The 12,786-nt window shown below is 49.5% G+C and overlaps 1 protein-coding gene across 1 annotated transcript in view; it reads left to right on the top strand.

Moving 5' to 3' along the window:
- RAP1A (RAP1A, member of RAS oncogene family) overlaps positions 1-5,822 on the top strand; it is an 18,900-nt gene extending 13,078 nt beyond the window's left edge. Inside the window, exons 6-8 of the mRNA XM_010001799.1 lie at positions 180-323; positions 3,768-3,883; positions 5,094-5,822. Coding sequence (XP_010000101.1) covers positions 180-323; positions 3,768-3,854 — 231 coding nt within the window. The 3' untranslated portion in view covers positions 3,855-3,883; positions 5,094-5,822. The remainder of the gene's footprint in view (positions 1-179; positions 324-3,767; positions 3,884-5,093) is intronic.
- The last annotated feature ends 6,964 nt before the right edge of the window (positions 5,823-12,786 follow it).

Here is a 12,786-nt window from a genome sequence, read left to right on the forward strand (position 1 = left end):
TTTCCCATCAGGCATCTAAATTCCAGTCTAGTCTGTAAGCTCTGCTAAACTTTAAGATTTGTATTGCTTTTCATCCTGTCTATGTTGTATTTCCCCCTCCTCATGTGCCTTTGTAAGCCTTAGCATTACAGTCCATGCTGTAAGTTAACATCTCTTGTTCTTGCTTGTCTCCTCTCCAGGTTCCAATGATTCTGGTTGGCAATAAATGTGACCTGGAGGAAGAACGTGTAGTTGGCAAGGAACAGGGTCAAAACTTAGCAAGACAGTGGTGTAACTGTGCCTTTCTAGAATCATCTGCAAAGTCTAAAATCAACGTTAATGAGGTAACTATCAGCTGTTCCCTTCTCTCTCCTACTTCAGCATGACTGCCACATTCAGCCCATGTGCAGTCTTTCATGTATTTCTTAATCAGGAAGATTCAGGGTGATTCTGAAATATCAGCCTCAGGCAGGCTTGCAGTGCAGTGTGTTCAGCTGCTGCTTTCTGTTTGGTTTAAGATCTGCTCCTTTTTCTCTGTAAAGGGTGGGTGGCTTCTCCAGGTAAGTGCTTTCTACAGCCTGTGTCAGAGGACACGAATAGCAGAGGATCCTGAGTAGGCCCAGTTAGCTTAGATAAACTTTATCTGGAAAGTATTCTTTTTTAAGATAACTGCTGTTCAGACCGTGGCTCGTGCCTCATTGTGCTCCATGTCATGTTGTGTAGTGCTGGCTGTTGTCTCTGGAAGTATTTGCTTTTTACATTCCTGCTTGACATCAGGCACCAAGGTTTTCTTTTCTGCTGTGAATTATCTGCCTGTGACAGAGGCCAGGTTTCCAGCCACAAAAGCTAAGGTGACCCCATCGAGCATAGCTGGTTTGGTGCCAGCAGATAACTGGGACCGTTTAGGAGGCAGTGAGATAAGCAGGAGCAGCAGGATCTTGGCCTGGGCCCAGGGCTGGTTTGGCAGCGGGTGGGACGTGCGCAGCTCCGCACGGGCTGGAGGGGAAGGCAGCTCCAGGCTGTGGGAATTGCAGCCTCTGTGGTTGGGATTAGCCTGGCTGCAGTGTGCACTAATCTAACCTGGTAAATATAGCTCGCTGAGCCAGACTGCTGCCAGCAGGGATTGCTTTTTGTGTCTGGGTCTGAGCTGTAGTAAAACTGTGGCTGTTAATGCAGCAACTGGTGGCTCAGTCGTGGAGCAGATCACTGTGGGGTGTAACTAACTCCATTTTATTTGTATTTCCACAGTTTGGGCAGGACCTCTCACTAGCCAAAGGTGCCTTAAAGCTCTCCAGGGAGCTGTGCAGGACGGGGGATTTTTTAGCAGGCAGAGCACTGAACTGTCCTGGGGGAAGTGCCAGCCCCTGGTTTGCATCCAGTCATCCTGAACGTGTGAATCCTGCATCTCCCCATTTCCCTGCCCTGTCTGCTGCCTCCAGTGAGACTCAGATCATAGAGAAGAAAACTGGAAGTTTAGTTTCTGGTTTTATTGTCATCTTGATTTTCTGGTGTTCTGCCAATTTACTTTGTCTGGTTCTGAGCAGCAGAAAAGCTGAGGAAATCAAAGAGAGGAAAGACCGTGAATCAAGCACCTTACTGTACTGGTTATTTGTTTGTTCTGCTGGTGCACAGACTGGGGAAGTGTTTGTGTTACTCTGGGACTTCGGGGTTTTTAGCTTGTTTTGGACTTTGTAACTTTGTTAAAATCTGGCCTAAAGTGCAATCAGTTTCTGTGTACATTTGCTGAGAGAGAAACAAGCCTTTCATACAAGTAGGAAACTTGCAATGCAGATGGGAGTCAGTCTCAGTAGCAACACTTCCAACATCTTCCTGGTGCCCCTGTGATGTCCCTGTACCACCCTGGCTGTTTCTAGGCCATTGCTAGGATTTTTTTCCCCCTCCCTTGGCCCTGGGAAGGTGAGAAGGATCTACCTTCAAACAGTCGAGGATCTCATTTGCCAGAGCAGAAATGGTTGGTGCCTTCAGAAACTCCAGACTCCTCCCATCAGTCACATTCAGATCATGTTGGCTCTGGTTTATCAGGGCTGAAATACTGAACCTGTTTTATATCAGCAGAGAAGATGCCATGTAGTAGATGGTTTCTCCTACAGAAACTTTTGTGTATCTCATCTGTGCACCTTTGAACATCTTGGCTGTGTCCATTGCAGAACAGGAGCTGCTTCTTGCCCGAGGCTGAGAGCAGGAAGCTGTAGCAATGAGCTTAGGAAAGGAGCAGCACGAGCAGCTCTAATGCTATTTTTAAATATTTTACATGAGAGCTTGATAAAGCCACCATCATGTTCATTTCATGAGAAACTGTGCAACTGTGCACTGGTGCTTTTCCATGCAGGTAATAGCAGGAAAACCTTGAATTTCCAGTTGTTGCAATTTGTTATAAACTGTTTATTTGTCTTATGAATTTCCTTGGAACCAACATGAATTTGTGAGCTGTCAGCCACTCCAGGAAGGAAAAAAGTAAACAAGGGCAAGGGTGGAGCTTTCCAAAGGTTTAAATATTTCTCCTCAATACTGTGACCCAGCTCCAAGCATTTTTGCAAAGCTCATTTTGCTATAAATGGGTTGAGTATTGCTGGGAAAACAACTCCCAGCAAAAGCAGTCACAAGAAACTAGTCTCTGAAGCTGAAAGAGGCCCCTGTAATCATCCCCTTCTGGAAACATCTGAGTGCAGGGCAGATGTTCTGCTTCTTCTCGCTGATTTTATTAATAAACTCCAAAGATTAGAGCAGGCAAAAAGTGAACTTATTAACAGGTTGGATCTGTTTGACAAAGAGGAAAATGAACAGTGCATCCTGGCAGTGAGTGAGTGAAGAGCACTTAGGGAGGTGAGAACCAAGGAAGAGGATGCCTTTCCCTGCAGTGGGAATGCTCTGCTGCTGGTGTGGCAGGGCTCTGCAGAGACACCCCTCAGCCCAGGGAGCACCAGGGAAAAGATCATCCTTAAGGATATAACTTCTTTTTTTTGGGTGCATTAGAAAGGGGGTGGTTAGTCAGTCAAGAGAGGTTCTCCTCCCCCTCTATTCTGCATTAGTAAACCTTGAATTTCCAGTTGTTGCAATTTGTTATAAACTGTTTATTTGTCTTATGAATTTCCTTGGAACCAACATGAATTTGTGAGCTGTCAGCCACTCCAGGAAGGAAAAAAGTAAACAAGGGCAAGGGTGGAGCTTTCCAAAGGTTTAAATATTTCTCCTCAATACTGTGACCCAGCTCCAAGCATTTTTGCAAAGCTCATTTTGCTATAAATGGGTTGAGTATTGCTGGGAAAACAACTCCCAGCAAAAGCAGTCACAAGAAACTAGTCTCTGAAGCTGAAAGAGGCCCCTGTAATCATCCCCTTCTGGAAACATCTGAGTGCAGGGCAGATGTTCTGCTTCTTCTCGCTGATTTTATTAATAAACTCCAAAGATTAGAGCAGGCAAAAAGTGAACTTATTAACAGGTTGGATCTGTTTGACAAAGGAAAATGAACAGTGCATCCTGGCAGTGAGTGAGTGAAGAGCACTTAGGGAGGTGAGAACCAAGGAAGAGGATGCCTTTCCCTGCAGTGGGAATGCAGTGGCAGAGCTCTGCAAGACACCCCTCAGGATACCCCAGGGATAAGATCATCCTTAAGGATCTAACATATTTTAGTAAATGCAGACTGGTTAATTGACTTTATAGAGCTGCAGCCAGCAGGAAGGAGGACCAGCCTGCCAACCTGCCTTGGTTTTGACACTTGCATAGTGCTTTATCACTTTGATTTTTCAGTTTGTGTTTTTCATTTTCAGATCTTTTATGACCTGGTCAGACAGATAAATAGAAAAACACCAGTGGAAAAGAAGAAGCCTAAAAAGAAATCATGTCTGCTGCTTTAGAGTCCCATCGTGCAGCAGCTCTGAGCCAGGTAAGAGGTGTCTGGATTCCACCCACAGCTCGGGACCATGAGCTGCTCCCAACAGAGAGAGGACTCATTCCCTTTTCCTCGTCCTTCCACACTCCCAAATACAACATTTTTTCCCATTCTGCTGCATTTGTTGGACTTTTAAAAAAAGTCCAGTTTAAAAGACCAGTTCTGCTGACTGGCCTGGCAGAGGAGTATCTGCTTCTCTGCCTTTCCCCTTCCCTGGGGTTGATGAGTGCAGCAGAGCAGGAACTGATGGAAACAGGCAAGGAGCTTCCTTTTTACTCTTGCACATTCTCCCTCTGCCTCGTGACACTGTGTCCTGAGCCACCACTACTCAGTTTTACTTCCTTTTTATCCCCTGCTGAAATGTAGTCACAGCTATGAAACTTGTGCTGGTGCTGCAGCTGCTGTCTCAGGGCTAGGTGATATGGGGACAATTGCAAATCAGCTGGGGTGGAACATGGATTTCAGTGGCACGGAAATAAAAAGCTGCCCACCAAAAAAAAAACACCTCCTCAAAATGAAACAGAAACCCACCCCAAGGTTGGGCACAGCTATAAGTAATCTTCCTGTGTATCTTGGCAGGGTGCTCTGTGTGCTTACAGCTGTGTTATTGTGCTCCTGAAAGGGAACATCATTTCTGTAGCTCCAGGTTTTGGACAGAGATGTCACCCAGGCTGGCCCAGGGGCTGCCAGGACCTGGTGGGAGGGCTGCACAGCACCTGTGGGGCAGGTGGCCCAACTCAGCACTAGGCAGGAGGAGGTGGTCAGGGAATTGAGCAGAGGGTCTCAAAAGGACCCAGCCCTGCCCCTGCCCTCCTCAGGCTCCCCAGGTTCCAGCTGCTGGTGATTCCTCAGCCCCATCAGGAGTTGTTTCCTGTTGTCCCACCAGCAGGTGCAGCTCTAGTGCCCTTGTCCAGCCTTTCCAAGGGCAGAGGAGCTGGGTGGTGGTTCCTCTTTCACTGCCCTGCTGCATCCAACTGGAGCTTGTCTCTTCAAGGGTTGTAGTTTCCAAAGTCTCTTCTTTCTGTGCTCCAGGACACAGAGCAAACCCCAGCGCTGGAGGCAGATCAGCTCTTCCTGCTGGAATGCTGGGTGTTTTCCCAGGCCAGGGAGCAGGCAGTTGTCTGGGGAACCTTCCAGACCTTGTTCAGGATTGGTCACCTCCTTGGTAGGAGCATCCCCCATCATCTTACTTTACTTTTTCTAGATTGCAGGAATGAAGAACTGTTGCCTAAATGGAAAGTGCCAGCGTTCCCGACTTCAAAACCTTATGGAAATTGATGACATATCTGAAGAAGCTTCTCCTGTTTTTATATCCTATGAGAAGAATTTAGATCCTAAAATGGTTTGCACACAGTCCCTGGAAAAAGAAATTGCTCTGTGTATATCTCTTGGAAATTTAAGATAATAGTATTCCTCCTTTGCAATAGCAGTTAACAGATGTGAAAATAAATACAATTGACTCTAGTATATGATTATACAAAGGAGCATGGATTAATTTCAAATGTTAGATATTGCTACTATAATTAAAATTTCATATGGACCCTTTAATCATAATTTCTCCCCGTCATGCACTAAAAATGTTCCACCATTATATTTTATATCTATAACTATAGATATATATTATCTGAGGTTTCCCTCTGAACTCACTGCAGCAAATAACTTGTTGAGTCATTGACTTAATTTTATATTTAAAAGTTAAAGAATATCATTATTTTCATTCTGCCATTATATTCTAATTAAAAATGTTTGTGCATAATGCTTTGGAAAAATGGGTCTTTTATAGAAAAAAAACCTGGGATAACTGATTTCTATGGCTTTAAAAGCAAAAAAATATATATAATATACTAAACCAACTCTAATATTGCTTCATGTGTTTTTCTGTCACAGATTAAATTACAGCTTTTATGAATGATTAAATTTTAGTACATTTTCATTTTGTTTCTGTGTTTTTGTTATGGTTTCCAGGCTTTGTTTTTTATCCATGTTTTGTGAATTCCTCTTCCATTCTGGTAGAGCCAGGACCCTGTTCTGATGGATGCCCCAGGATGTCCTTCGTGTGCCCTCCTCGTGGGATGTGTGTGACCCCAGCACTCACTGAAGTGCAGGTGGCTGCTTTGAATTACTTTTGTATATTCTTTTGAATGTCTGAAGATTGTATTCTGCTGAAAATATTTTCCTCTGTACTGTTATTTTTGTATGTACAAATTTGGTTTGATGCTGTACCACGGTCTGACTGTGATCTTCAGGTTCAGCTGCCCATGTACTTGGTGTCCCTGCTCTGGCAGAGCTGGGGCCCTGGTGACCCCCAGGGGCAGCACCTCTACCCCAGGCTGTGGAGCTGCAGGTTGGTTCTGTCTAAAAGCAGTTTCTACAAAGCAAGCAGCTGCTTTTCCACCCTTAGACAACACCTGGCCTGTGTTACCTGATCTGCACAGTCAGCTGGAGGGGCTTGTTTCACTTTGGGTTCGTTTCTTTGTTTTAAATACCTGTTGGTTCCATCACGTTCAGAAAAGCAGGGTATGAAGAGGCCCGTGGGTGCTCTGCCTCCATCCTCCTGTGTGTGTGCAAGTGAATCCCATCCCGGGTGTGATGCTGCTGGAATTCCTGCAGTCTTGGAGGACTTGCTCCTGCTTCGCTTCTGAGTAAGTGAGAAGAGAAATGTATCTTCACAGTGGAGAAAACTCAGGACAGACCTGGTGCTGGTTGTTCAGATGGGAAAACTAAATGTAATACTGGTGAGCAGTTGTTCCTGGACCTGTTGGATAGTTTTATTGGAAACCAGGGGGGAGAAGTTTCTATAAATAGGTTTTTCTAAAACTGTTACTGATGCAGCTGTTGAATTATACAGAGATCCCAGTTTCTAAATGCAGCCCAAACAAGACTGGATGAAAATATTTGGATTACAATAATGTGAACACATCTGCCTACTTACAAGCTACTAGGACAAATGTAGTTACTTAGCTGGTTGTCTTCAACCTACCTCTGCTCTTCCTTTTTCAGGAGAAGCAGCAGCATGGTATTTGCAGGTTGGTTATCTTTACTAAATGTAAAAATATTTTAGTAATAAAGTAATTTTAATGTACCTGCTGATTGCTAGATGCCTCTTCTATAAAACCAGAAACCTCACCTGAATTGCCTAGGTCCTGTGTGGTACCTGAGCTCCCCCAACGTCCTCTGCTCAGTCCCAAGTGTGTTTTCCACCAGAGTGGCTCCCTGGGTGTGTGTGGACAGGGCTGCTCGCCCTGCCGGTGCTTTCCCAGTGGTACCTGAGCTCCCCCAACGTCCTCTGCTCAGTCCCAAGTGTGTTTTCCACCAGAGTGGCTCCCTGGGTGTGTGTGGAGGGGGCTGCTCGCCCTGCCGGTGCTTTCCCACCTCAACGTTGTGTCTCTCCTGCCTCTCCCAGCCCAGCTCTTCCCGCGGTGACACTGGTCGGGCTGGTGAAGGCAAGTCCAGCCTCTTTGGTGGCTTTTTTTGTAGCAGGATCCCAGCGTGGGTGTCCCAAGGCCACCCAGTCCCCAGGGAGACACTTCTGCTCCCAGCACCGCGTTGCAGAAGCTGGAGGGGTTTGCAGAGGCGGGGGCAGGCGGAGCCTGGGGGCTCTGTGGGTCGCAAAATGAGCAGTAAACCTGGTGTAAGGGCTGGAGGAAGAGCTGGAGGAGCGGTGGGAGCGCATCTCCAGCCTGTCGGCTTTGCCGCTAGATGGTGGTGTGGGAAAAGAGCCGGGGCTGGGCAGGGAGCGCGCTGCGGGAGCCAAGAGAGTCGGGAGGGTGAACCCCGGTTTCAGGACCCCTGGGTGCTCCCCTTACACCTGCACAATGAATTCCTTCTCTTCCCTGGATACAGTTGTTGTTGTTGTTTTTTAACCCGATGGATTTGAGCAGAACAGCCCCTGCTGTGCCCGGGGATGCAGTTTCACATCCCAACAGAACGTGTCCTGAAGCACTTGGTGCTTCATGTTTCACTGGGTTAAAAATGAGTTTACTGAAGAATGTCCTGAAGTAAGGTTAAAATAAGAACCTTCCAGATGTATTCAGAGGCTTCTGCTTTTGACCAGCATCCAAATAAGCAGAGCAACACTGCTCTGAGGAAAGGAACACGTTTACAATTTCAATGAAGCCCCATGGTCCCCAAAGTCATCCTGCTCCTGATTGCAGTGATCCGAGCTGTGCACAGATGCAGCTGAAGTGATTCACTGCTGTCTGTGCTCTCACACTTCTCAGAATGTATTTAACTGTTTTCTGTGCTATCTAAAGGTTGTTTTAAATCCCATTTTCCCATCTGATGTGTGTTGGATCAGACAGTCACTGCCTGGTAACTCCCTGCCTCGCCTGAGATCCATGATTGTGAGTTTTGATTGTGATCCAAGCTCGAGGGAAGCAGGAGCTGTGGAGGGAAACCTTGTGTTGTCCCCAGAGAGGGGGGCTGCTGGTGCAGGTGGGACTTGTGCTGCCTCTGAGCTGCAGGGCTGGTTCCCATGTTGCCAAGTGCTGATGTCTGAGGTCTCACATCCAGCAGCAACACAAGAAAGTAAACGTCAAGTTCAGAGTGAACCTTTGCAAAGTTACCCAAACTAATTATTGTTTTATTTCTTTTGCCAGGAGTAGGTACTGAAGGAGTGAAAATTGATTTTGCAGGGGCCCAGGTATGTGCTGAGCCTTCTCCCTGCCAGGCTGGGCTGGACACTGGTTCCCTGGTGGGTGCCCTGGCTCTGGCGTGGGGCAGGGGCTGCCTCCTGACCCCCTGCAAAGAACACCCCAAATTCAGAGCAGAATTCCTCCTGTGCAGGAGGAAGGAGAGGAGCTTCTCTGGGAGGTCCCCAGCAGCCTGGCAAAGCTCTGGCACAAAAAAAAAGAAAATGTCCAGCAGTAAAACCAGAGCTTGCCTGAGCTTGGTGCCTGTGGGGGTCCCTGGATTTAACTTGGATCTGTTACCAGGGAAGGATCAGTGACCATTACCAGTGGCCAAGGTGCTGTGTGGTGTTCTGTGAGGGTTTCACCCACAATCACCTGGAAAACCAGCTCCCTTCCACAAGGGTGGCTGCTGGGAGCAGGGACAGGAGCTGCTCCCCTGCCAGGTTCCCTTGCCTGCACCCCTGGGGGCCTGGGCTGTGCTGGAGGCTCCTGCCCAGGGCTGCAGCCAGGGATGGGCAGGTTTGGCCAACAAGTGCCTGTGCTGTGAAGGGCTCTGAGCTCCCAGCCTAGGGCAGCTCAGTGCAGAGCCCTAAGCCAGCCCTAGAAACTGGGTAATTAGAGGCTATGCCAGGGCTAATTAGCCATGCTGCAAACTCAGAGCAGCCCTGGCACAGTTCTGTGCTGGTGCTGCTCCTGGCAGAGACCGGGCTCAGTTACTTGCTAATGCCAGTGTTGGGAAACAGGGTATCATCCCAGGACTGAAACCAGCCTTTTCTCCCTCATTTTGCAGAGAACCTACACACAAGTAAACTCAGCTCATGCCTTGTGTCTCAGCAGCAGGTAGAGGCCAGAGCAGTGAGTGACACCCCATTATCCATAGTGTCCTGGATCCTCTGTCCCCTGAGATGCACTTCAGAGGGAGCAGCACCAGCAGCAGAAGAGGAAATCACTTGTCAGAGGTTTTGGACAAGTCAGCAACAGAGCTGGAGCTGCAGCCCCAGGTGTCTGTCCTGGTGCCCCAGGTGTGTGTCCTGCTGCCTTGGCCCTCCCAGCCCTTCACTAGATCCAAAGACACGAGGTGGCTCCTCCGCAGCAGCCCCAGCTCAAGCATCCCTGGTGTTTTCCTTGGGTGGTACCAATGTCAAAGGCCACGAGCCAACCCCTTTCCTGGCACGTCACAGTGGCCCAGGGGGGAATAAGGAGCCCGTTGTGCTGGGGGGGGACACTGCAGCCCTGGCAGGATTCCCGGGCACAGCCCGGCCCGGGGGAGGCAGCTGCTCCCGGAGCCACCGACCCAGCAACAAAGGACAAATTCATGGGGCCAAGAGCAGCTCCCTGGGCTCACACTGGGGCTTTATGGAGCTGGGGGAGGCAGCACTGGGCAGCCTCTCCCCTTGGCAGGGCCACGGCCACCTCGTGCTGAGCGGGGCCACCTTTGCTGCCCCGGGCTCCCGGAGTTAATTTCCACGGAGCTCTGGTTTTGCAGCCAAGAAACCTGAGAAACCTCTGGGTGCCCTTCAGAGCGACCCCACGGAGCAGCAGCCAGAGCTCAGCTCCTCACCACGCAACCCAAGTTAAAAATAATGCCTCCTTTTTTCCCCACAAATGTTTTAAATGTAAGTCGAGCTTTTTGCAAGGCACGTTGAGAGCAAAGTGGGAGCTCAGTGAGAGCAGGCAGGGTTGCAGCTCTGCTGCCCTTTCCCTCCCAGGTTGCTAACATCAGGGGACAAGCTGACTTCCAAGATGTTAGACCTGTACTCAGCCTTCCCCAGGGGGGTGTGTGGATGTGACAGTTTGGGGGCCACAGACTCCCTGTGTCATGGACATTTCCATGCAGCTTTGGAAAGAAGCCGTGTCGAGCTGCTGGGTCAGTGTGGCTGCACATTCACAGGAGAACTCATTTGATTTGAAGCAGTTTATGTTGTTAAATATGACTGCTCAGGTGCCCTGTGGGTTAATCCTTAATGATAAATGATGTTTGAAATGAGGGGGGCCCGACACCAGGGGCCTCAGGCTGTGGTCACAGCTGATCTGCAGAACAGGGATGGGCCCAGCACAGCCATGGGTGTGAGGAGCAAAGGGCAGAGGCTGCACCTTGGTAACAGCAGCTAAAGCTGTGACAGGATCAGCCCAGAATGTGACAGCAAGGACAACCTGAGCAGGAGCATCTCTCTGTCCCATGGTGAGGCCAGTACCCTCCTGCCCCTGTCCTGGAAGGTGCACCTTGGCCCATGGCTCTGGCTGCTGCCTCGAGCAGAAATACCAGAGATCTGGAAAAAAAAAAAAACCTAAGCAGTGAACAAAAGCCTCCTGTTTCCTGAGGTGCCATAGGAAACATACACGAATTTCAATGGAAGTGAGAGAAACATCCATTTTCTGCAGGACTTAAGCACAGGGAGGTGCTTCCTTGTCCTGTCAGTCAGGGCATCACGGGCTCTGGCTGAACAGACACAAACACACGTTTTTCTGACCTCAGTGTAAAGTTTTATGGTCTAAACCCAGGCAGGTTTTGGGTGTCAGGATGAGAGCAGAAAGCAGAGAAGCTGCTCTTGGGGTTGGTATCACTGCAGCACGTGCACCTCGGGCAGCTGCAGGTCAGTGTGTCACACTGGTGTGACTGGGCCACAGCTGGCCCGTCCCACTGCAGGTTTCACACCAGGTTTTGCAGGAGCAGGACCTGGGTTTGCTGCACTCCTGAGCTCAGGGTGTTCCCTTTTATTCAATGCATGATGTGGGGCCTGATTAGCAGGCGACAGGCAGCTTTTGGCCCTCTGCTTCTGAAACAATCAGTGTTAGGACCTCACCCAGAAGGATTCAGTGTGAGATAAACTTCCCAGAGCGGGGCCAGGGCTGAAGTAATAACTGAGTAAGTGTGAGGTGGTGAATAGGACATGTAAGGATGAGTCAGGGCAGCTGGAGGCAAAGCTGCTGCCTTTGGGAGGAGGGAAAAGGCTCCTCAGAGTCTCCTGTGCTGCAGGACCCAGTTCTGGGAGCTGCCTGAGTGTATTTTTCAGGGGAAAAACCCCCAGGGCTGTGCTGAGGTCTCAGCTTCAGCCAGGGAGGTTCAGCTCGTGGGGCTGGGACCTGCAGGGTTCCCTGCCTCTGGAAGCCATGGATTTATTTCTTGTGTTATGTGAGTTGTAGGTTCCTGACAGGCTTGGGGGTGTTGTTATTGCCCCCTCACTTCTATTGGATTTCCCATTTCCTTTAATGTTTTATCCATTTGTTTGGTTGCTGCTCTCAGTGGAGATGGTTCTATGGGAAGCAGAAGAAATCAAGTGTTTATTTTTAGCATCTGCAAAGAGTTCAACCCAAGGCAAACACAATTACTTCAGGTTGCATGCAGGCTTCTGAGCAGCAAAGAAGAAATATTTCCTAAATGGCAAATGCCCTGAAAAACCACTGCCAGTGAAGTCACCGTGCAGTGAGAGCATCACTTAACCATCTGAGGAGTGTGTTTGGCTCCAGGGGGGTGGGAGGTGGTGCTGGCTGCCCCCTCCAGACCCCCGGGGCTGCACAGAGCCCTGTGTGCCCCAGCCCAGGACATCCCTGTCCCCCCCTGTCCCCCCCTGTCCCCTCGCACTGGGGAGCTGAGCAGCTCCTGGCAAAGCCCCTGTGCCTCTTCCATCCTGCCTCTAACCTCCGGGGTATTTTTCTGCTTGAAGGGGCCTCCTGGATGATATTCCTGGACCAGTTTCAGGGCACTCAGTGCCCTAAGCTTCCTCTGGGCTGATTTCTGGAGACCTCGTAGCTCGGGAAGAGGAGAAGAGCTGGGAGAGCAGCTCCTCGGTTGGAAGCTCTGGCTCTGTAATTATGCTGAACAAGAGGCTCTGAGCTCAATCTCTGTTTCTCTTGCTCTGCCTGAGCGAGCACAAAGAGGAGAAAAGGACTGAAGCAGACAATTAAAACAAGCAATAAAATGACACGGCGAGGTCTGGGGGATGGTTGCTCCCCCCCAACAAGTGCCACATGCCCCGTGTACAAACAGCAGCTGCCCAGACTTGCTTAATCATCCCATTGTTGCTCTATAATATTAATTAAACATTCCTCTGGGATTGTTCGCATCCTAATTAAGTCGGGCGCTTACAAAAGCCAGCGAAGAAACCGAGCAAGTGTGAGGTGGGGGCTGCACAAGCCCGGCTCTGCTGAGATCCCCTCCCAGCCCCGGGCTGGGGACATCCCGGTGGGTCAGGGCACCGGGAACGGGCACCGGCGGCGGGGGGTGAAGGCTCCTGGGGGACTCAGGCTGCGGGAGCGCTGGGAGGG

Source organism: Chaetura pelagica, unplaced genomic scaffold (genome assembly GCF_000747805.2).
Source record: "Chaetura pelagica isolate M959 unplaced genomic scaffold, ChaPel_1.0 scaffold181, whole genome shotgun sequence".
Taxonomy (NCBI): Eukaryota; Metazoa; Chordata; class Aves; order Apodiformes; family Apodidae; genus Chaetura; species Chaetura pelagica.